This window comes from Chlorocebus sabaeus, chromosome 2, assembly GCF_047675955.1.
Source record: "Chlorocebus sabaeus isolate Y175 chromosome 2, mChlSab1.0.hap1, whole genome shotgun sequence".
Lineage (NCBI taxonomy): Eukaryota > Metazoa > Chordata > Mammalia > Primates > Cercopithecidae > Chlorocebus > Chlorocebus sabaeus.
In genome coordinates, this window is record NC_132905.1 from 35,302,998 (window position 1) to 35,325,259 (window position 22,262).

General features: G+C 40.0%; 1 protein-coding gene across 4 annotated transcripts in view; it reads left to right on the forward strand.

Moving 5' to 3' along the window:
• Positions 1-22,262, forward strand: part of ATRN (attractin) — a 189,946-nt gene that overhangs the window by 153,161 nt on the left and 14,523 nt on the right. For 2 of the 4 annotated variants that reach the window (XM_073007331.1, XM_073007334.1), the window contains exons 25-26: positions 4,711-4,772; positions 19,981-20,059. In XM_073007331.1, coding sequence (XP_072863432.1) covers positions 4,711-4,772; positions 19,981-20,059 — 141 coding nt within the window. Of the gene's footprint in view, positions 1-4,710; positions 4,773-9,128; positions 10,932-19,980; positions 20,060-22,262 lie in introns of those variants that run through there. The other 2 variants (XM_073007336.1, XM_073007338.1) reach the window with 2 other exon arrangements.

Consider the following 22,262-nt stretch of genomic DNA (forward strand, 5'->3'; position numbering starts at 1 on the left):
TTCACAGAATTGGAAAAAACTGCTTTAAAGTTCATATGGAACCAAAAAAGAGCCCGCATCTCCAAGACGATCCTAAGTCAAAAGAACAAAGCTGGAGGCATCACGCTACCTGACTTCAAACTATACTACAAGGCTACAGGCTGGAGGCATCACGCTACCTGACTTCAAACTATACTACAAGGCTACAGGCTGGAGGCATCACGCTACCTGACTTCAAACTATACTACAAGGCTACAGTAACCAAAACAGCATGGTACTGGTACCAAAACAGAGATATAGACCAATGGAACAGAACAGAGTCCTCAGAAATAATACCACACATCTACAGCCATCTGATCTTTGACAAACCTGAGAGAAACAAGAAATGGGGAAAGGATTCCCTATTTAATAAATGGTGCTGGGAAAATTGGCTAGCCATAAGTAGAAAGCTGAAACTGGATCCTTTCCTTACTCCTTATACGAAAATTAATTCAAGATGGATTAGAGACTTAAATGTTAGACCTAATACCATAGAAATCCTAGAGGAAAACCTAGGTAGTACCATTCAGGACATAGGCATGGGCAAAGACTTCATGTCTAAAACACCAAAAGCAACGGCAGCAAAAGCCAAAATTGACAAATGGGATCTCATTAAACTAAAGAGCTTCTGCACAGCAAAAGAAACTACCATCAGAGTGAACAGGCAACCTACAGAATGGGAGAAAATTTTTGCAATCTACTCATCTGACAAAGGGCTAATATCTAGAACCTACAAAGAACTCAAACAAATTTACAAGAAAAAAACAAACAACCCCATCCAAAAGTGGGCAAAGGATATGAACAGACATTTCTCAAAAGAAGACATTCATACAGCCAACAGACACATGAAAAAATGCTCATCATCACTGGCCATCAGAGAAATGCAAATCAAAACCACAATGAGATACCATCTCACACCAGTGAGAATGGCGATCATTCAAAAGTCAGGAAACAACAGGTGCTGGAGAGGATGTGGAGAAATAGGAACACTTTTACACTGTTGGTGGGATTGTAAACTAGTTCAACCATTATGGAAAACAGTATGGCGATTCCTCAAGGATCTAGAACTAGATGTACCATATGACCCAGCCATCCCATTACTGGGTATATACCCAAAGGATTATAAATTATGCTGCTATAAAGACACATGCACACGGATGTTTATTGCAGCACTATTCACAATAGCAAAGACTTGGAATCAACCCAAATGTCCATCAGTGACAGATTGGATTAAGAAAATGTGGCACATATACACCATGGAATACTATGCAGCCATAAAAAAGGATGAGTTTGTGTCCTTTGTAGGGACATGGATGCAGCTGGAAACCATCATTCTTAGCAAACTATCACAAGAACAGAAAACCAAACACCGCATGTTCTCACTCATAGGTGGGAACTGAACAGTGAGATCACTTGGACTCGGGAAGGGGAACATCACACACCGGGGCCTATCATGGGGAGGTGGGAGGGGGGAGGGATTGCATTGGGAGTTATACCTGATGTAAATGACGAGTTGATGGGTGCAGCACACCAACATGGCACAAGTATACATATGTAACAAACCTGCACGTTATGCACATGTACCCTACAACTTAAAGTATAATAATAATAAATAAATTAAAAAAAAAAAATCTAACATGTTACCCAGAAAAAAAAAAAAAAAAAAAAGGAATTGGGTTGTGGAAGTATTAGGACGTGAGTTCTAGGTTTCTTAGATTGTGGAGTATGGTGTCTACTGTTTGGAAATGTAGAAGAATGACATTATGAGTTTTATTTATAAAATATAATTAGAATTTCTTCTTTGTATTAAAATAGATTTTTATATAGGAAATTTTCGTTACCTTCAGTATCAGAAAGGGCCCCAAATCCGTTTCATCATTTCCATAATAAATTATGAAAGAAAGATTTGATTGTGATATTGTCTTTAAAAATGAAACAAAAAAGTATGGGAAAATAATTTTAGAGTTAACAAAATTTATAGTTACAATCACGAAGCAGGTATGATCCTGCTTCATGAGTCAAATTCATAAAAGAAAAAAAAAATCAATCAGATCTTACTGAGTTCTATGAGACAGATCATTATTTTTCTTGTTAATGTATTGGCATTTATTCAGCAAATGCTTATTAAGTGCCAATTAATGTATCAGTGGCTGCTTTAGGCACTGGAGATATATGGTCAGTGGGGATAAGGGGAAGTCTCTGTCCTCAATCCTCACAGATGTTATTTGCTATAAGTAAGTGTGCAGATACGGGCTATGAATTAAATAGAGCAAGATAAAGAGATGGGGGTGTGGCTTCAGTTGTGCACAAGGTGCCCAGAAATCAGATAGCTGCATCATGGAGTCCTTCACTTGAGACTGATTTCACAGCAGGATGTAAAAAGCAACAGCCAGGAAACTCCTCAGTTTTCCCAAAGTCCTCTCTTAATCTCGTTCAGAGAATTATGAAACACTTCCTATGCCTTCATCCTTTATCCCTTCTTCAGTTGATAACTGAAGGGCTAAATCTGCCAAGTCTTCCTTTGCCAATGGTTTTGTGTGAGCAGTTCTCCAACGGCACCTCCACTAAAATCTTGTCTTTGCAAAATTGATTTTACAGTTGGTTTGCATTGTATGACTGTGAGTAGCGAAAGCCCAATTTATGCTTGTTATCAAGTTTATGCTTTTTACATTGAGTAATTTTTAGTTACCTAGTGTAATTTTTAACAGCACTCCCCTTCATTTTCAGAAGTGTTCAGTTTGAAACAATAAGTTCATCACCTTATCAGTCAAAGATTGACCAACAAAGACTGACAACAGTGGGTGGGGTGTTCAGCAGAGTTAGATGCTTCTAAGTGGTCAGTGCATTCGTAAACATTTTCATCTTATGAGTTTTGCCTCCTCACACAATCTTGTAGCTATGGAGACTTAGATGATAAAGATTCAACATAAGAGGACCCCTTTAGAGTCTTGGGTACCAGCCATACTGGCAGCTGTTTTATATGAGGTTCTTTATGATTATAATTTGGACATGAACATGGAGTTGTCCTGCTTCAGCAAGAAATCAGGCTAATAACCATTAGCATCCAATGTGGGGAAAGGCGGGGGCTGCCCTGAGGAGTGTTGTGTGGCACATGAACACCAGATAGGTCCTCAGACAGTGCCCTTAGCATCCTGTGGTTTTTGGCATCTAGCAGGGAGTAAAAGTATCTCATGGATTCTTTAAGTGTAAACACTAAGGACACACGTTTTAAAAGACTGAAATCCAGACAGGGCTGGGGTGTTCTCTAATCTGTTTCCTTCTTTCTCTTTATGTGTTATAACTTGGATTATTCATTGTTTATATAATTGTCCTCCAATTGACCTTGTTTATATAATTGTCCTCCAATCTTATTTAAAACTTTTGTTTGAGGACCATGGCTCATATTCCTCAGCTTTCCTTCTCTCGAGGAGCTGGAAATGGTTATTGTGATAAATGAAGGACAAGAAAAGAAAGTGGGTTTCTGTTTATTATATGAAATTGATGTAACTTTGTATTTCCTATTATAAATGGTGGCCAGAGGGAGGACACAAAAGCTTCAAATTCCAAGCCCCATAATGTACTATGACTTGAGTAGTGTTGGAACTTATTTGTTTATGGAATGTCAAAAAGAAAATACGGCCATCAAGAAAGCAAACAGTGGAAGTCTCTTTTCTGACCCCTGTGAGTCTGGCTCTAAAAACAGTGCAACGGTTGGGGTTGTGTGGGACTAGGAAAGCAGATCCTGGTCATTTACCTTCCTGTATTTGTCATGCAAATTGTCTGTACTGGGATTGTCACCTTGGTCAGTGATTGTTTCGTTGATAGTACCATTGTCTCTCCAAACAGAGCTGAGTTCCCTAAAAAAAGCAGGCAAGCCACCACAACATCTGGCTAGTAGCACGTATATTGTAGGTGATAGTAAGGATGCAATTCTCGTATTTTATCAATTCAGAGGTATGCATTTTTTTGTGGACTAATATCCCTGAAATCACAATGTGTCTTATGGTCAGTGACTTAAAAAGCATTATTATGTCATAGTTAAATTGACAGTGTTTTTCCTAAATAATACACAGAATATTGCCTTTTTCAGCCAATGTTATTTTAGAGTTGATGAAATATGTTGTATTTTTATGTTCTTGGCATGAAGACTATTAACTGTATAATAAAATTATTTAAGTTCTGATGACGTATTGTCAGATGATGTTCAATGTAGCAAAATGTGAGGTACAATTTTTTGTAAAAAGGACAATATCTTGCAGTCAGTACACACTGAGTACATAAATGTTGACAGAATGAAGAGCACAGAATGGGGCTGCCCACCTGGAGGCAGAGCCATGAATCGCTACTGAGGCAAACAAGGAGAGCTTTGTGTGGGTGGAGGCGCAGGGCGGGAGCGCCAGGCTTCATGGAGGCGTGCAAGGGTCTCCAGGGTCAAACGAAGAGAACCTCAGAACTGGTATGAAGCTCAGAGGGGGTTGCAGGAGGCCGTGCTAAAGCCTTAGCATATTGCTATGGGGCTGGCAACTAAACAAGAAAACTAAAAGGGTGAGGTACTTTTCCTTAAGTGAAAAAAGTTTCCTTAACTCCTTTAAAGTGTAAACTCTGTTTTCAGCTTAACTCTTGAAATGAGAAGCCTGAATCCGTGGTGGTTTCATGACCTGCATAATCACACTATCTGTTTTTCTGTCACAGATTGCCTTCTCCCAGCACAGCAATTTTATGGACCTGGTACAGTTCTTCGTGACTTTCTTCAGGTAATTTTGCTTATACAGACTCTCTCTGTTCTTTTGATTTAGGCGCTAGATCCATTAATAGAGTATCAGCTCCTAAAAGATAAAAGAATAATCCTGTGTTTCCACCACAGATTAAATTTACTTCATATGTGTTCCTGAAAAGTTAGATGTCAGTTACAATAATATAAACTCAGTCTAGCATGATAAAGTGAAAACATTTGTTCTGTATGTTCTGGCTTCCGGCGGGGGGCTTTGCATGTATCCTGTATTAATTTTGCATGTATCTATAGATAATTTGACTCTTCATATGGGGAGAATTTGGGACTAAAACAACATTTAATTAATAATGGTTACTGATGTGAGCTACATATATGCTTATTCTTGTTCAAGAGATGATTCTGGTGATTATCCAAAGTTTTAAAGCTGAAAGTGATTTTTTAGTGCCCTGAGATTTTCTCTTTTATTTCCATAGATTTTTTCTTAGTTTAATTTTATCTTTATGGTAATACTATGTACGAATAATTGAAAAAGACAAAAAAAGTGCTACAGTTTTTAAAACAGAAAGCAGCAATAGCCTGCCTTGCACCTTCCCCACCCCATGTCCCACAATTTAAATTGTTTTAGTTGTTTTTTACTTCTCTGTATTTACACTTGGTTTTTCAGTTTTCTCTTTTGATGTCCTACTGTAGAAGATGAGAATATACTGTGTTACATGGCCTCCCCTAGCATCTCCCCTCATACCACAAAAGCATACAAAAGCCCCTTCTTCTCTTTCATTTAATACCATTGTATCACAATGCATGGCTAAATCAGTGATCCCTATTTATGTTATGGCCAGAAAACTCTTATTTACAGCTGCATTGAACAGTGATTACACTACCACATTTTTTGGGTAGAAGGATCATTCTTTGCTTATCCTACATGTAGTATTTTCCATGTTTTGGTTTTTTAATTGTTTGATTTTTTTATATGCCTACCCCTGATTTATCACTATACTCTTGCCGAAGTACCTTTAGAACAGTAAAAAATAAAATAAAATAAAGTATCACTGTACTGTGACAGAACTGAGAAATTTCACAATGCTCACACACAGGAAGGTGTTCTCTTGGTTTGAATTTCTTTTGGAGTTGCCCACCCTAGAACCCTTCTGCCTCCTGCCCCCAAGTGCACTTGTTCCTGGGGCCTGCTGCCCAACTGTCATTTGGAAACTTCCTTTGCCTTCCTCCTATATTGAAGTCTTTGTTTCCCAGATCCCATGTCTTCATCTTCCTATCCATTCCCTCTTTTTACTGGAGCACATTCTCCAGATTTATGAGAAAAGATGCCTGGGAGATAACTTTACTGTGTGCTCTCCTGACTGAAAATATCTTTATTTTATCCTTACAATTTGATTGAATTTCTGGGGGCAGGTGCTATGGCTCACACCTGTATTTCTAGCACTTTAGGAGGCTGAAGTGGGTGGGTCACTTGAGCTCAGGAGTTTGAGACCAGCCTGGACAACATGGCAAAACCCTGTCTCTACAAAAAATATAAAAATTAGCTGGGTTAGTGGCACAAATCTGTAGTCCCAGCTAATAAGGAGGCTGAGGCAGGATAATGGCTTGAGCCTAGGAGGCGGAGGTTGCAGTGAGTGGAGATTGCACCACTGCACTCCATCCTGGGTGACAGAGTGAGACCCTGTATCAAAAAAAAAAAAAAAAAAAAAAGTCCGACTACAGAATTCTAGGTTCAAAATCATTTTCCATTAGAATTTAGAAGACATTATACTATTTTTTCTAGCGTCCAGTATAATATTGAGAAGACTAGTGCTGTTATAATTCCCACTCTTTGTATGGGATCCGTTTTCTCTCTTAAAAAGTATATTTAAGTGTAATATAAAGTTACAGAAACATTTACAAATCCTATGTGTGTAGCTCAGTGAATTATCACAAATTGAACATGTCTAGAGTATTGGTAATACTATCTCTTGTTCACCCAGAACATTTCAGGCTCCTTATTTCTTCTATGTCAGTTTTGGCAAGTTGTATATAGTTTTCCATCTGTTCCATTCTCTTGTTCACTCAAAACACGAGTTAATATTAACCAATACTTTAGAAGTTCCTCTTGTGTTTCCCCTCACTCATAACCCCCTGCCTCTTCCCCAAAGGTACCATTTACCTGACTTCTCAAACCATGCATTGCATTTGCTATTTTTGAAATGCATATAAATTATTATTTCTTTTTTTTGAAACTGAGTCTCTCTCTGTCGCCCAGGCTAGAGTGCAGTGTCATGATCTTGGCTCACTGCAACCTCCGCCTCCTAGATTCAAGCAGTTCTCCTGCCTCAGCCTCCTAAGTAACTGAGATTACAGGCACGTGCCACCATGCATGGCTAATTTTTGTATTTTTAGTAGAGACGGGGTTTCACCATGTTGGCCAAGCTGATCTTGAACTCCTGACCTCAAGTGATCCACCCGCCTCAGCTGGGATTACAGGCATGAACCACCGCACTCAAAATGTATATAAATTAAATCAGAACATAAATTTTGAGATTATTTAGTTGATGAAGAAAATATTGAAAACTTGTGGGATGCAGTTAAAGTTGTACTTAGAGGTTATAGCTTTAAATCTGTGGTTCTCAATCTTAGCTGCACCTAGAATCACTTGGGGAGCTTTTGATATCCAAGCCACTTTTCAGACCATTTGACTCAGAACCTCTAGGGGTGCACTCCAAACATTTGAAAACTCTCCAGGTGATTCCAGTGTGCAACTAAGGTTGAAAATCACTGCTTTAAAAGCAATATTAGAAAAGAAAAAACATTCCTCTCAGTAACTCAGAAAAAGAACTGCTAATTAAACCTAAAGAAGTAGAAGAAAGAAAAATATAAATAAGAGCAAAAATTAATTATCTAAGGGAAGAAGTACAGTAGAGAGGATCTTAAAAACTGTGAATTGGATCTTTGAAAAGAGTAAGAATAATATTGACAAACCCCTGGCAAGATTAACCAGGAAAAAAGAGAGAAGGAATATGTAGCCAATGTAAGAAATAAAAAGGGGGGCATTCCTCCAAATCCCGCAGACATTTTTTTCCTCCAGAAGGATATTTGATGAACAACTTTATGTGAATGAATTTGAAAATGAAACAGATGGAATGGGACCATTAAAAGAAAAATATGCAACTTGCCAAAATTGACTCAGAAGTAAGAAGCCTGAATAGTTCTGTATCCATTTTTAAAAACAATACTAATTTAAGTTTTGTCATAGTGAAAACTCGAGGCCCCAGGTGGCTTCACTGGTAACATAACCTTTTTAGGCCAGGTGCAGTGGCTCACGCCTATAATCCCAGCACTTTGGGAGGCTGAGGTGGGCAGATCATGAGGTCAGGAGATCGAGACCATCCTGGCTAATATGGTGAAACCCCGTCTCTACTAAAAATACAAAAAATTTAGCTGAGTGCGGTGGTGGGTGCCTGTAATCCCAGCTACTCAGGAGGCTGAGGCAGGAGAGTGGCATGAACCCGGGAGGCAGAGGTTGCAGTGAGCCGAGATCACACCACTGCACTCCAGCCTGGGCGACAGTGCAAGACTCCATCTCAAAAAAAAAAAAAAAAGGAGAATACTGTGATCATCTTAATCAACGGAGGAGATAAAGCATTTGATAAAATTTAATACCCATTCATTTTTTTAAAACTTCTGAGAAAACTGGAAAGAGAAACTTCTTGAACACTGATAAAGTCAACAGAAAACCACTTTCTTAATGGTAGAATGTTAGAAGTTTGAGTTTGGGAACAAGACAGAGATCCACTGTCACTTCTACTCAGCATTGTGCTCGAAGCTCTAACCAGTACAGTAACACAAGAAAAATAAAATATGAGAATTGGGAAGGAAAAATCAAAATCATTATTACTTGTGACATGAGTGCATTTGTAGAAATTCAAAAGTATCTGCAGATAAAGTATTAGAAATAGTAAGTACAGGCCGGGCGCGGTGGCTCAAGCCTGTAATCCCAGCACTTTGGGAGGCCGAGACGGGCGGATCACGGGGTCAGGAGATCGAGACCATCCTGGCTAACATGGTGAAACGCCGTCTCTACTAAAAATACAAAAAACTAGCCGGGCGAGGTGGCGGGCGCCTGTAGTCCCAGCTACGTGGGAGGCTGAGGCAGGAGAATGGCGTGAACCTGGGAGGCGGAGCTTGCAGTGAGCTGAGATCCGGCCACTGCACTCTAGCCTGGGTGACAAAGCGAGACTCCGTCTCAAAAAAAAAAAAGTAAGTACAAAGTTGTTCTACTCAAGAAATGTAAAATATCAATTCTGCATTGTTCAGAGACATATTCTTGGAGCTCTTATCAGTAAGGACAGATGGTGGCATGAAAACCGTATGATTGTATTTCCTATAGAAAGCCATTAGGTGGCCCTCTACCCTCTTTACCATGAAAGAAGTTCTTTCCTGAGTGATGCTGGAAGCAGATGGCCTCCTGTCAAGATCCATGGACATCCTGACAGGCCTGTGTTTGCCTCCTGTGGGCTGATGAGATTGAGAAATAGAGTTACTGACAAATTCTTAACTTGCCGTTTTCAGTATAAAGTTCACTTGTAATTTTTTTTTTTTTTTTTTACCTCAGTTGCTAATGCATTTTGTTCTCCAAAGTGTGAGAGATCCCTTCCTCTATGGTCTTTAATTATTTTCTGAGTGATGACCTCTCCACTAAGAAGCAACTAGTTGTGTTCATCTAATATTGGAAGAAGATAAAAGAACTTCATAAACAAAAAAGATAAATGTTTGAGGTGATAGATATCCCAATTACCCTGATTGGATCATTACACATTGTATACAGGGATCAAAATATCACATGTACCCGCAAAATATGTACAACTATTATATATCAATAAAAATGTTTTTTAAAAATTTAAATAAAGGCATTCAGTATGTCTAAGGGAAAAATCAATTCTATTTCTCTATTTCACCCCCAAAAAATAAATTCACATTTGTATTCCTTTGATAGATAAAATTGTTCAAACTTACAGCATAATTAGATGAAGAAAGAATGACCAAGAAAAAAATGAGTCCTAGAGTGAGACAGCCCACTATCCCTCCCAGATAGTGAACATTTTGTCAAGCTACAGTGATCACTGTGGTACTGGCACGAAATGAGATTGACCAGTAGGATATAATACATAACCAAGGATCAAAGTTTAAAAGACTCCAATTGGCCTTAAGTGAGGAAAAATTAAATGAAAATACAAAGTAGATAGTAGTAAATAAGAAGCTACAAGGTCAGTACAGACTTGAAAGCCACTAGTCACATGTGGCTTGTGACCCTTGACTAAGCAACTGAATTTTCATCCTACTTAATTTTAATTAATTTAAATATAATTTAAAAACTGATATTCAGTTCATTCATTGGAACACTTGTAAGTGTGGTCACCACAACTTGGATATATGAATCTCTTCAAATGTTTTATAAAATTGAAAAACATCAAATATTTTTAATGAAAATTTAGTGTTCAAATTAAGATGGCTTAGAAGTATAAAACACGAGGTTTTGAAGTCTTAGTAGAAAATAAGAGTGTAAAATGACTCAATAATTTGTATGTTGATCACATGTTGAAACGATGTTCTACCTGTCTTGGGTTAAATAAAAATATATTATTAAAATTAATTTCATAATGTTTTAATGTCATAATGTTCAGAAAAAGCTGTTTTTATTGTTTACTATGATTACTATGACACTTAAAATTACATATGTGACTCACATTAAATTTATATTGGATAGCAATTATGTAGAGAATGCAAAGGGAAAGAATGTATAAAGACAGCACAAAAAGGTATAATAAATATGCTACACTAATCCAAATATTTTAAAGCAAAAATATTAAATCTTAAGACTTTTTAAAATAGAGAACCATCATGAAGATAAGAATTCTGATATTGTACACTACCAAAAGTAATTTATATTCATCGTAAAACTTAGGTAATATAAAAATAAAGTAAAAATTCAAAATTTCCCCAAGTCACTCTCTGGAAACTACCACTGTTAACATTTTGTTGTTTCTATTTCCAAAAGTTTTTCTCTATGTGTGTATGCTGCACATAAATTGTGTTTTTTTCTGACTTCTTTGACTTATAAAATGGGCTACCTCCTTACATGTTGTTCTACAACTTGCTTTTTTACTCAGTGTTACGTGTTTTACTTCTCCCATGTGGAGATTTACCTCGTTTTTTTTAAAGCAACTTTTCCCATAGTTTGAATGTAGCATATTTTTTTAATCATTTCTTCTTTCAACTGACTCTTATTTGTCTTCAGTTTGTTTTTTTTTTTGTTTTTTGTTTTTTGTTTTTTTTTATTGCATATGTCTTTGCATTTTTCTGTGAATATCTTTCTGGGATCGTTTTTTATCCTATAATGGGTGTATCAAGATGCAGAAGCACTGCCAAATGGCCCTTCACAGCAATGGCATGAATTTTCACTCCTATGGCAAGAATGAGCGTGCCTGTTTCTGTTACTCTTAGCAACAGTGGAAGTTGTCATTGTTTTTAATTTTGCCAGTCTGGGAGGTGTCAGTGGTATCTTGTTTTAATTTGATTTCTTTAATTATTAGTGATGTTTACTGGTATATTATAGTTCTTGTTCATATCCTTTGCTCGTATTTCTATTGCGATGTTTGCCTTTTTTTCTTACTGAAATTTAGGAACTCTTTATATTTGTGCATGCCTGTGTGTACATGTGTGAGCATGTATGTTTGTGTGTCTTTCTATCTCTGTTCTAATCAGCTGTTTGTTTTTTAATCCCATTTATGGTATTTTTCACCAGATATATCTGTCAGTCTTTCCCTATATTTTCTTCATGGGTGTTTTATCTGTTACTGTTTTTTGTTTGTTTGTTTTTAATGTTTAGTTCCTCTTTTATCCATCTTTAATTTATCTGGGTATAGTTTTACTATTTTATAAATTTTAGGCAAATTTAGTCTATTTGCCTCTCCATTTGAGGCAAGTGGAGTCTATCCATTTTCTAAATGGATAGACTTCCACAAACTTGTGGTGCATCAAGACAGAGTATCACTCCCTCAGCTCCAAGGCTGCACCATCCACTAAGCCAGGAACTCACCCTCTATTGTAACCTTTTTCAGAGTATGCCGAGCTCAGCTCATTGGAGCTTCGAGGGTACTGCAGAAACCTCCCCCAACTGACACAGTGCCAGTAATGTGGAATGTTGGAAATTTGGTGAAACTCCTCCCGTTCACAAGGAAGTCTGTTCTTTCCACAGAAATGTAGATTCCAAAAGGAAACCACTGTCTATCCTGTTATCACAGAAAAATTAAAATCCTAAAATCTCCTCCCATATTTTTCTTCTGCTTAGTGCTGAACAGCACGGACTCACTGATGCCAGCCATCTCCCATGGTTCTCCCAGGGCCAAAGAATCATCTTACGTTCCTACAAATTCAGTATTTCATGAAGCTTTGTCCTGTGACTTCCACCAAATTATGAGTCCCTTTGAAGTTGTAATTTCCTTCCTTTTTGGCTATGTGAACAGCAGGGCCTTTGAGGCAAATGGAGAGGAAAAGTGGATATATGCACCCCCAACCCCGCTGACCTGTCATATTACTCCTTCACAACCCAACATAATTGTCTACTCTGTAAAGTCTTCTGTCACATTTACTCCAGAGACTATCCCTCTTGGACTCCACTCTATTCGTGTTATAGCACTAATCACCCTGTAATGCAGTTATTTAACAGTCTAAATCTTAAGGGCAGCTGATGTATAGACTAATCTACAATATGACCTGCAGAGATGAACAAGGCCAATTAGAGGTCTCCCAAAAATTTAAACTGGATTATGAGAGCTTGGAGCAGTTATCGCATGACTCAGCCCTAGCTACACATTAGAACCAATGGGAAGCTTAAAAGCAGCAGCAGCCTGGGCCTTACCCCCCAGAGATGCTGGTCTAATTGTTGTGGTATAGGCCCTGAATTTTAAAGGCTTTCCAGTGGTTCTGATGTTCAGCTGGCATTGAGAAACCCTGAGTTAGTTGCAAGTTATATGGAGTCAGAGACTGGGATGGTATTGCACCCATTTATGTGCAGGCGAAAGCATAGGTGGCCAGATGGGAAAGAAGACAGATATTCTGAGACTGCTGAGATAATGTGAGCATGGCCCCTACTCTTGGTACCTCCATGATCCCAATTCCTACAGGGGCTGGCTGCTTTAGGGTTCTGAGAGATCCCCATCTTTATTCCCCCACAATCACTTATAACCACCTAAATAGGAGTTACCTGGCATTTAAATTCTACATTGTAATTACAGTATTTTACATCATGGAGGGACAGTTTTTATAAGTTTTACCATTTTGTTTTTATGTGCTTCATGTCTTCCCCTTCTTTGCGTATTTTTGTTGGGTGGAACTATGTCCTAGAGTAATTCTCTCAGAGAAATTGTTGGAAAGAATTTGATACTTGTGGGGAGCCTTTCAGTGTGAAGACTGGAGTCTTTCTGCAGTTTTGCAACATTACCTTGTATTTCTTTGATTGTTTCCTCTCCTTTAATTCTATTTGCTTGTTCTAGAATTTTCTGTTAGATGAATGGGGGAGATTCTGCATCTTTCCTCCATACTTCTTAACTGGACTCTCACTTTCTCGTTTTCCTTTTGCTCTGAGCTCTAGGTGAGCTCCTCAGCAGTACGTTCAAGCCCATTAATTTACTCAAAGTTAGATCCATTTCTTGGAGCCCATGCAATGAGTTGTTTTATTTTACATTTTAATTCTAATATATTTTTTCTAACAGCCTGTTTTGGTTTTATGAATGAAATTTCCTTTCATATTCCTTTGCAAGATTAATAATTTTATTTGCTTTTGGAGCCTTATTTTTTGCTGTGAATAACTGTTCCTCAGATTTGCGGTTTGGCACCTCTCTTGCATAATGTTCGTTTTTCTCAAAATGTCTGATTTTTGGTTGTGTTGAGGATTCCATGTTTGCCCATGTGTACTGTTTCCGTTTGCCTCAGCCTGCAGTGAGTGTGGAGCAGGGGCAGCATGTGGTGGGTTGTGCTGAACGAGAGCCCCTATCCTGCTTGGCCTCCCTGGCCCAGGGCCAGCACTCACTGCCTTACCTCCACCGCTCGGCTCAGGCAGAGGAGGGGAAGACACTGTCTGGTGTGGCCACTCAGAATGCAGCTGCCCATGAACACTCTGGCAGTTTTCAGAAACCACCCTCTCCCTTCTATCCATGGGTTCTGCGCTTGGAGCATCTTTTTTTACTTTTCAGCCCTCTCCAGTCAGACTGCCATCCCTATGCCCCATCTGGGTTTTTTGTTGAGAGTAACTAGCATATATAACCTCCCTTATCTGTGGTTTCACTTTCCACAGTTTCAGTTACTCAGGGTCAGCTGTAGTCCAAACATTAAGTGGAAAATTCCAGAAATAATTTATAAGTTTTAAATTGTACTCCATTCTGAGTAGTGTGATGAAATGTCATGCCATCCTGCTTTGTCCCACCTGGGATAGGAATCATCCCTTGATTCAGTGTATCCATACCCCTATGCTACCCGCCTGCTAGTGTCTTGGTTATCAGATCTAAAAATCATAGTATATGTAGGGGTCAGTACTATCCATTATTTCAGGCATCCACTGGGAGGCTGGGAATGTAACCCCACAGATTAAGCAGGACACTATATTGCCAAATCCAAAGGATACTGTTTGGTTCTCCTCTTCTTGATTTCTCAGTGGTATCAACCAACTGACCGCTTTGTGAGCGAGACTCTTCCAGCCGTCTGTGACGCATGCTGCCCTACCGCTGCTTCTTGGCCTCCCTACTGTGCAGTCTTTTCTATTCAGCCTCTCACTGTTGATTTTTTCCTAGACCTTGACCCTGGTCATCTTCTCTGTGTTCTCTGACTGAACCCTGCCTTCCCCATCTGCAACACAACATGCCCAGAAGTGACCAGTTCCATCCTTCCTCACCAGCGTTCCCCACCTCACTAATTGGCAACATGGCTCTGCCGGTTCCAAGCCACTTCTCTTGCTTTCACTCATCAGGCACTCCCTTACCAGGCCCCAGAGCTACAGCCATCAGTGCACTCTCCACCTCCATTCCCCACCCCACCAACCCTAGCATCACAGTCTTGCCTGGACCTTCAGTTGACTTTAGCCCCTCCAGAATCCACAAAAAGTCCAGAGAAGACCTTTAAAGAACATATGTCTAGCACCTTACCTTCCTGTTGTATCTAAAATAAAATTCAGCATCCTGGGTGAACTGGCCTCTGCTTACTTCTCCACATTCAGCTTGCACTCTATTCTTCCACATTTCTGCTACCAGGGGCATCTCCTATGTCCTCAAAAGCACAGGCTCTTGCCCTACACTGAACATTTGTACATGCTTATCCTATTTTCTAGAACACTCTTCCCACTACCCTTCATTCTGTATACTTTCATGCCTTGGTTGATTTTTCCAGACAATAACAAATTCTCCAATTCTCTCTCCAGTGTCCCACAGTTCAGTTCCATTTTGACACTACCCATAGTTGAAGCAAATCCTGCAGATTAGGGGCTCAGTTCCATAAGACTGCTCCCACTTCAGACACTAAGCACACATGGGTCCCCAGGCTACCTCACTGCTACTGGGCCAACTACAAATTCAGGGCTTCTGGTGACTGCTCACTCCAAGATTTGACAATTTGTTAGAACAGCTCACAGAACTCAGGAGAGCACTATACATAGAATTACAGTCTTATTATACAGGGTACAACTCAGGAACCGCCAAATGGAAGACATGAATAGCACAAGGCATGGAGGTGGGTGAGCACAGCTCTTTCATGCCCTCTCTGGACAAGCCTCCTCCCTGCACGTGGATATGTTCATTATCCCGGAAGCTCCCCTAAGCCTCATCATTCTGAGTTTTTTTATTGAAGTTTCATTACATAGGCAGGATGGATGAAATCACTTTCTATTGGTGACTGAACTCATCTCCAGCCCCTTTCCCCTTCCTGGAGGTTGGGGGATGGGGCTGAAAGTTCTAACCCACTAACCACCTAGTTGGGTTTTCTGGTGACCAGCCCACATTTGAGGCTCTTTAGGCCCCTCTCCCCATGAGTCATTCATTAGCACACAAAAGACACTCCTGTCTGTCTGAAAATTCTAAGGGCTAAGCTAAATTGTCTCCCCTTGTTCCTCTCTCCCGTAGAACTGTATTATTTTTCATCATGGTATTCATCACACTTTGAAGAATATATTCATATGTTTACTTGCTTAATATCTGGGTCAATAGACCAAGCTTCAGGGGAGCAGGGCACTGTCTCTCGTTCAGTCCTATACACACACGCCTTCAGCATCTAGTACATAATGTGGTAAGATATTTGTGGCAGGTAAACTTAGACTCTTCAGGATAAGTGCAGAGTAAGGAGGAACCATAGGCACCAACCTCTCAGGGAAAAAAGCTTGTGTCAGTGGCTTGCTTTTAAGGGATATAGGGGCTGTATTCTAGCTCCACTTAGTAGACATCCTTAAATTCTTAGAGCATGTGTATGGAATAAGATGGCCCTGCTGCCAAGTACCAGCCCGGTGAGGACCAGCCACTTCTACTGGACGTTCAGTCCCTGGACGACCGAATGACACTATCAGAATACATGGGGGAAGTATTTTTCAGGCCCATGGCCTCTCATGTAGTAAACAAGGACAGATGGCATTTTCATTACTTCTCCCTTGTGGCGGTTGAAATTCTGGAAAAGAATCCGGAACTTTGGTTTTTCTAGACAATGTTTACTAACTAGTGATGATAAACTTTTAGCTAAGAATAGAGTTATTTTCATGACATGGGGAAGAAAATATTTTCCCAGAGCAAGTTAACTATGTCTAAAAGAATTTATTTAGCTTTTTTTTTTTTTTTTTTTTTTTTTTTTTTTTTGAGATAGGGTCTCTGTTGCCCAGGCTGAAACACAGTGGTGCAATCCTAGCCCTCTACAGCCTCAAACTCCTGGGCTGGTCTCAAGCAGTCCTCCTCACCTCAGTCTCCCAAGTAGAGCTGGGACTACAGGGATGCACCATCATGCCCAGCTAATATTTTCTTTTTTGTAGAGTTGGGTTCTCCCTATATTGCCCAGGCTGGTCTTAAACTTCTGGCCTCAAGCAGTCCTCCCATCTCAGCCTCCCAAGGTGCTGGGATTGCCAGCGTGAGCCACTGCTCCCAGCCTGGTCCAAAGGAATTCAAAATGGAGCCTATAAGGAAAAGGGGAAAGGTATCCAGATAATCCTAAGCACTCTGAAAAATGGCTAATATATGGAAAAGAGAATAAAAGTCGGGGGGAAATTCGATGATTCAAATGAGAAAATCAATGTAAGGTGAGTTAGAAAAAGTATTTCCAGACTCAGGGCACAGAGAAGTAAACTCTAGGTCCTGATGCAGTCTGTTGAGACCTCTTTGTGTCCTAATGAGATGCTTTTCCAGCCTCAGGAAGGAGCCTCTATAAAGAGGGAAATAAGAGACTCTCCCTTGCTTGCTGTTCTGTCACTTCTTGTAGCTGGAGGAGCAAGTAGAAAGAACTGGGTAACTGGTGTTGTCAACAGATCTGCATTGAATACAGAAGGGCCCTCTCACCTTCTCTGAGAGGGAAGCAGGCACCAACTGTATTACAGGTGGACCCAAGAGAGGCTTCTGAGTGACACCAGGGTCCTCGCCTCTCAGCAGCGGCAACAGGCTCTTGACCAACTTAGAAGCTGTTCCCGTTGGCTTCGTGCTTTTCCTTGTGAATTTGCTGCCTCCTTATGTTTATCTATTAAAATAAAAATGACAAAAATCAGGATTACACACGGAAGCCAAGAAAGACTGAGAAGGTTATTCTCAGACCTCTTTACTGGTTCTTCCTGTTCTCCCCAACTTCTCATTGTTAGGGCAGCCCCAGGACATTCTCGTCTATCTGTATTCACTCTCTTAGTGACCGTGGCCAGGTTTATTGCTTGAAATACCATATATATCCTGATGCTTTCCAAATGCCATGCCCAGCCCAGACCTGGCAGCCAGCCTCCAGGTTAGAATGTCTGCCCAGGATATCTCCCCGGGCTGTCCGGTAGATGTCTCAGGGTTCTGCATGTCTAAAATGGATCTCCTGATATGTCCAGATTCCAAAGTGCTTTTCACACCTCTGCTACCACTGCCCTGGTTTGAGCCACCATCATCTCACCTAGACTGCTGGTCTCCCTGATAATGCCATTGCACCCCTAATGGTCTTGTCAGCAAACATTAAATCACAACACTTCTGTTTAAAAACCTGCACTGGCTTTCTCTCCCAGTGCCCTCATAATGCCTGCAGTGCCTCACATGATCTGCCCTTCACCCTCACCCTTCTCTCTGCATTTATCTCTGGCCTTACACACCCCACTCCAAACATGCTGGCCTCCTGAGGCTCCCCAAGCCATCCCAGGCACAGCCTTGCTTCGGGCTTTGCACTGACTGCCCCTTTTTCCAGATGCACTTTTGCAGGCGTCCATGAGCCACCTCCCATACCTTCTCCAAGTTGTTGCTCAAATGTCACCTTCTGAGAAAGAAAGGCCCAGCTACTCTGACCCTCCTGCTCTGGAGTGCCACTGGTACTCTTGAACCCCCTGCTCTTACCATCTTTTTATTTCTGTAGCACTTACCTACCTTTTGGCATGCTCTGTAATTTGCTTATTTACTTACTGTTTGTCTCCACCTGCTGGAATGTAAACTCCATGGGACAGTAGTCTTTGCTCTGTTTATCAGTGTTTTCCATGAGCCTAGAACAGGACCTGACCCAATTAAAGTATTGATTAAAAAGACAATGTAGGCCAGTCATGTGAGGCCTGTAATCTTTGCCAAAGTAGGCAGATCACTTGAGGTTAGGAGTTCGAGACCAGACTGGCCAACTTGGTGAAATCTCGTCTCCACTAAAAATACAAAAATTAGCTGGGCGTGATGGCACACACCTGTAGTCCAAGCTACTCGGGAGGCTAAAAGAGGAGAATAGAATCGCTTGAACCTGGGAAGCGGAGGTTGCAGTGAGCTGAGATCATGCCACTGCACTCCAGCCTGGGTGACAGAGCGAGACTCTGTCTCAAAAAAAAAGACATTGTAGACTGTCAGAGAGAAGAGTTGCCAGTGTCCTGATAGCAGAAAGGCCCAGAGATGAAGGCTTTCCACCAAGTGACGATCCTGGGGGGTTTGGAAGGCAATCCTGTTGAATTGCCTTTTGTCAGGGCACCCATTGGAGGGGTCTGCACCCTTGTACCCCTTAGGGAGGCAGTGAGCCTTGAGGGAGCCTTGAGGTAAGGGCAGTTCAGTCATCCTAGCATCTTAGAGTCCCTTTATCCAGCCAGCCCAGGAGGGCTGTGTTGGTATCAGCACTTGGGTGCACTGAGGTGCCATTCATGAAGCTGACCCCATCCTACAAACGCAGAGCTCAGCCAGCAAGAGAGTACCTTGATGACACTGGCAGAGAGCCTTATGTCTGCATGTAGCACTCTGGAAAAATACCCTGTAGCTAGCCCCTTTTACAAGTTAATGAGTAAAAATGCAGTTATAGCAGTTATCTATTTTTTTTACTTGTTAAACTCGTTCTTCCTTTTAACCGCAAGTCAGCTATTCTCTTTGCCATCACTGTTGCTTTTCAAATCATTCCACACCTGGTTTATACATGAGAGAGCATTGAAATCCTCTGCAACTATTAAGGTCACTAGGAGTTATTTTCTCTTAATATTTGTAAGAAAGTTGTTGGCTTGGGTTTGATCATTTCAAATGTGTTTTATTTAAAAATACATATTTGTAAAAATATTGAATATACACTAAAAATTATACACATTTCTTCTTCTGTTTGCCTCTTCCTTATGAAAAGTTGATTGTTACTTTAATAATTAACTTTTTCACCTTCTTAGATTTTACCAGTAAATGTTTGCTAACTTGAATAAACAGCATGACTAATATTTGTTGTAATTATCTTAGAATTATTTTTCTTATTTGGGATAAGCCACTGTGGGCCATTGTGATAAAGGCCGAGTGGAAGGTCAGGGCTCTCTCTGAGTACCACGTGGGAACAATACAGTCTAGAGGCCTGGCTAGGAAGCCTGGCTCACCGAAGTTGTCTCACTCATTGCCTCCTGAGCCGGCACATTGCTGTGACAGAGCATCAGAAGGGAGCCCAGAGGTGGCATTTGGGAGCTGTTTTCACTGCCTGGCCTGTGGTGTGGGCAATGATGGGTGCTGATTCTGGGGGCTGGGATAATAACTCAGTACTTTGCTTTCTCACAGTTGTTTCCTCTCTTTGCTCCTGGTGGCTGCTGTGGTTTGGAAGATCAAACAAAGTTGTTGGGCCTCCAGACGTAGAGAGGTAAGCCTCAGTGAGTAAAGATTAAAGAATCTCTGGAAGAGGTTTTTTTCTTTATTTTTCTCTTAAGCAAGTGGGTTTTAGCTATTCAGTGATAATGGACAGACAGACATCTCCATGGTAGGAATAATGCAGCGCTTTCTGCAATCCATGGTTCCGCAGCATATGGTCAGTAGAGTTAGATGAGTGCTACATAAAGTGTAATTAGCTCTGCACCACAGGGTCTTACCTTCCTAAAAGGAAACTCTGGTGTTGACTTAGAAATGCCAGTTTTATCCTTCCGACCAGAACCCGAGTCCGGACTGAGGCCAGAGATCCAAGGGCTTATTAGCACAGCTCAGCCACCATATGATTAGGCACCACCTTCACGAGAACTTTTCATGGGAGAGGGAAGTCAGCCATTTAAGCATCTCAAAAATTTTTCATTTTTCAAGGAAAGATAAATGTGTGTGTAGTTAAGTTTTCCACTTGAATTTTATTTTTTAATAAGTCTTGATTTGTTTCCAGAGCTTCATTCCAAAAGTAGTAAGTCAAGCAAACATTTACAGTTGACAAATTTAAATACATAAACTTGGTTGAAAATTACAACATATCAAATGCCCATCAATCAATGAGTGGATAAAGAAAATGGGGGGGTAGTGTAGTGTGTATATATATATTTATATACATTTGCAGCAACCTGGATGGAATTGGAGACCAGTATTCTAAGTGAAGTAATTCAGGAATGGAAAATCAAACTTCATATCTTCTCACTTACAAGTGGGAACTAAGCCCTGAGGATGCAAAGGCATAAGAATGATACAATGGACTTTGGGGGCTCGGGGGAAAGAGTGGGAGGGGGGTGAGGGATAAAATACTACACATTGGGTACAGTGTACACTGCTCGGGTGATAGGTGCACCAGAATCTCAGAAATCACCACTAAAGAACTTATTCATATAACCAAACACCACCTGTTCCCCCAAAAACCTATTGAAATAATAAATAAATAAATAAATAATTTTTAAAAAAATAACCACCATTAAAATAATTACAACATAAAAACTTTGTTTATGGCAACTTTCACTTGCATCATTACTTTGCCTTTCATTTAGTCATGCCTGTTGCATTGTTGCTAATGGAAATGCTCACCTGTATATAAGAGCTAGACAAAGAAGCTGTCTGGGGTTTTTTTTGGATCTGCTCATGCCTTTTTCTACATAAAAATTTATTTATAGATAAGATTTAGAAGAGAAGGGAAGTATCTAAAATCACAGCTCACAAGCATTCAGCACTGTTTATAGGACGTTCATGTCTGAATAGGATTAAGACAGGCTCCAGGATAAGGGCCTTTTGTTGTGGGCCACAGTACCACCTTTTCTGACCCACATAAAGATGATGTTATCATAGAGGGAATGTTGCACACTCTTTATTATTAGGTTTTAAATTCAGGGGATAACATATTCAAAGGGTTTTTTAGATAGCTGTATTACTGATACACTTTAAAATCCTAATGAATTACATGATGTTCTGAAAAAATTATATTTTCAATTTAATTTAAATGTATATTTATTCACAGTGGAGTAAGAAGTAAGAAGCCACAGTAAACCAGTAACCAAGAAAGGAGTTGAAAACTTTGTCTAAGTGCTACTTTCTCCAAGAAGGACATTAGACCCAGGGAGTTTCAAGGTTGAGATGAGCTTATGGAGATAATGATAGCCTGTTCCTCCCTGAGTGCTTATGAGAATTAATTGTTTCTAAAATCTGTAAAGCAAAGGAACAGATGGAAAGCTCGAAAGAGTCTGAATGATTTTATACACAGAAATCTTGGTACCAAAACCTGACAAAGGCAGCACCAAAATATAAAGGCCAGCCGCATAGTGACTGTGTGTGCAGCAGTCTAATTGTAGTGTAATGAAAGAGTCACTTAATATTAGAAAACCTATTACATCATGTGAAAAAAAGAATATATCCTGTCAATGGGGAAAAAATAACACCTGAATTCTTCCTAGAGGCCAAGTAATCATTTAGTCATTTATTAAAACTCAATACCCATTCCTAATTTGAAAACAAAACTCACAGTAAAATCAAAAATACCTTTTTAACACTATGAAGAATATCTGGATAACCAGCATCACTCATGATAAAACAAACAAACACCAGAGGTTGTATCCAGACAAGTCAGTTTTAACAAGAGCTGACATCTGAGCATTTCAAAATTCCAGGCA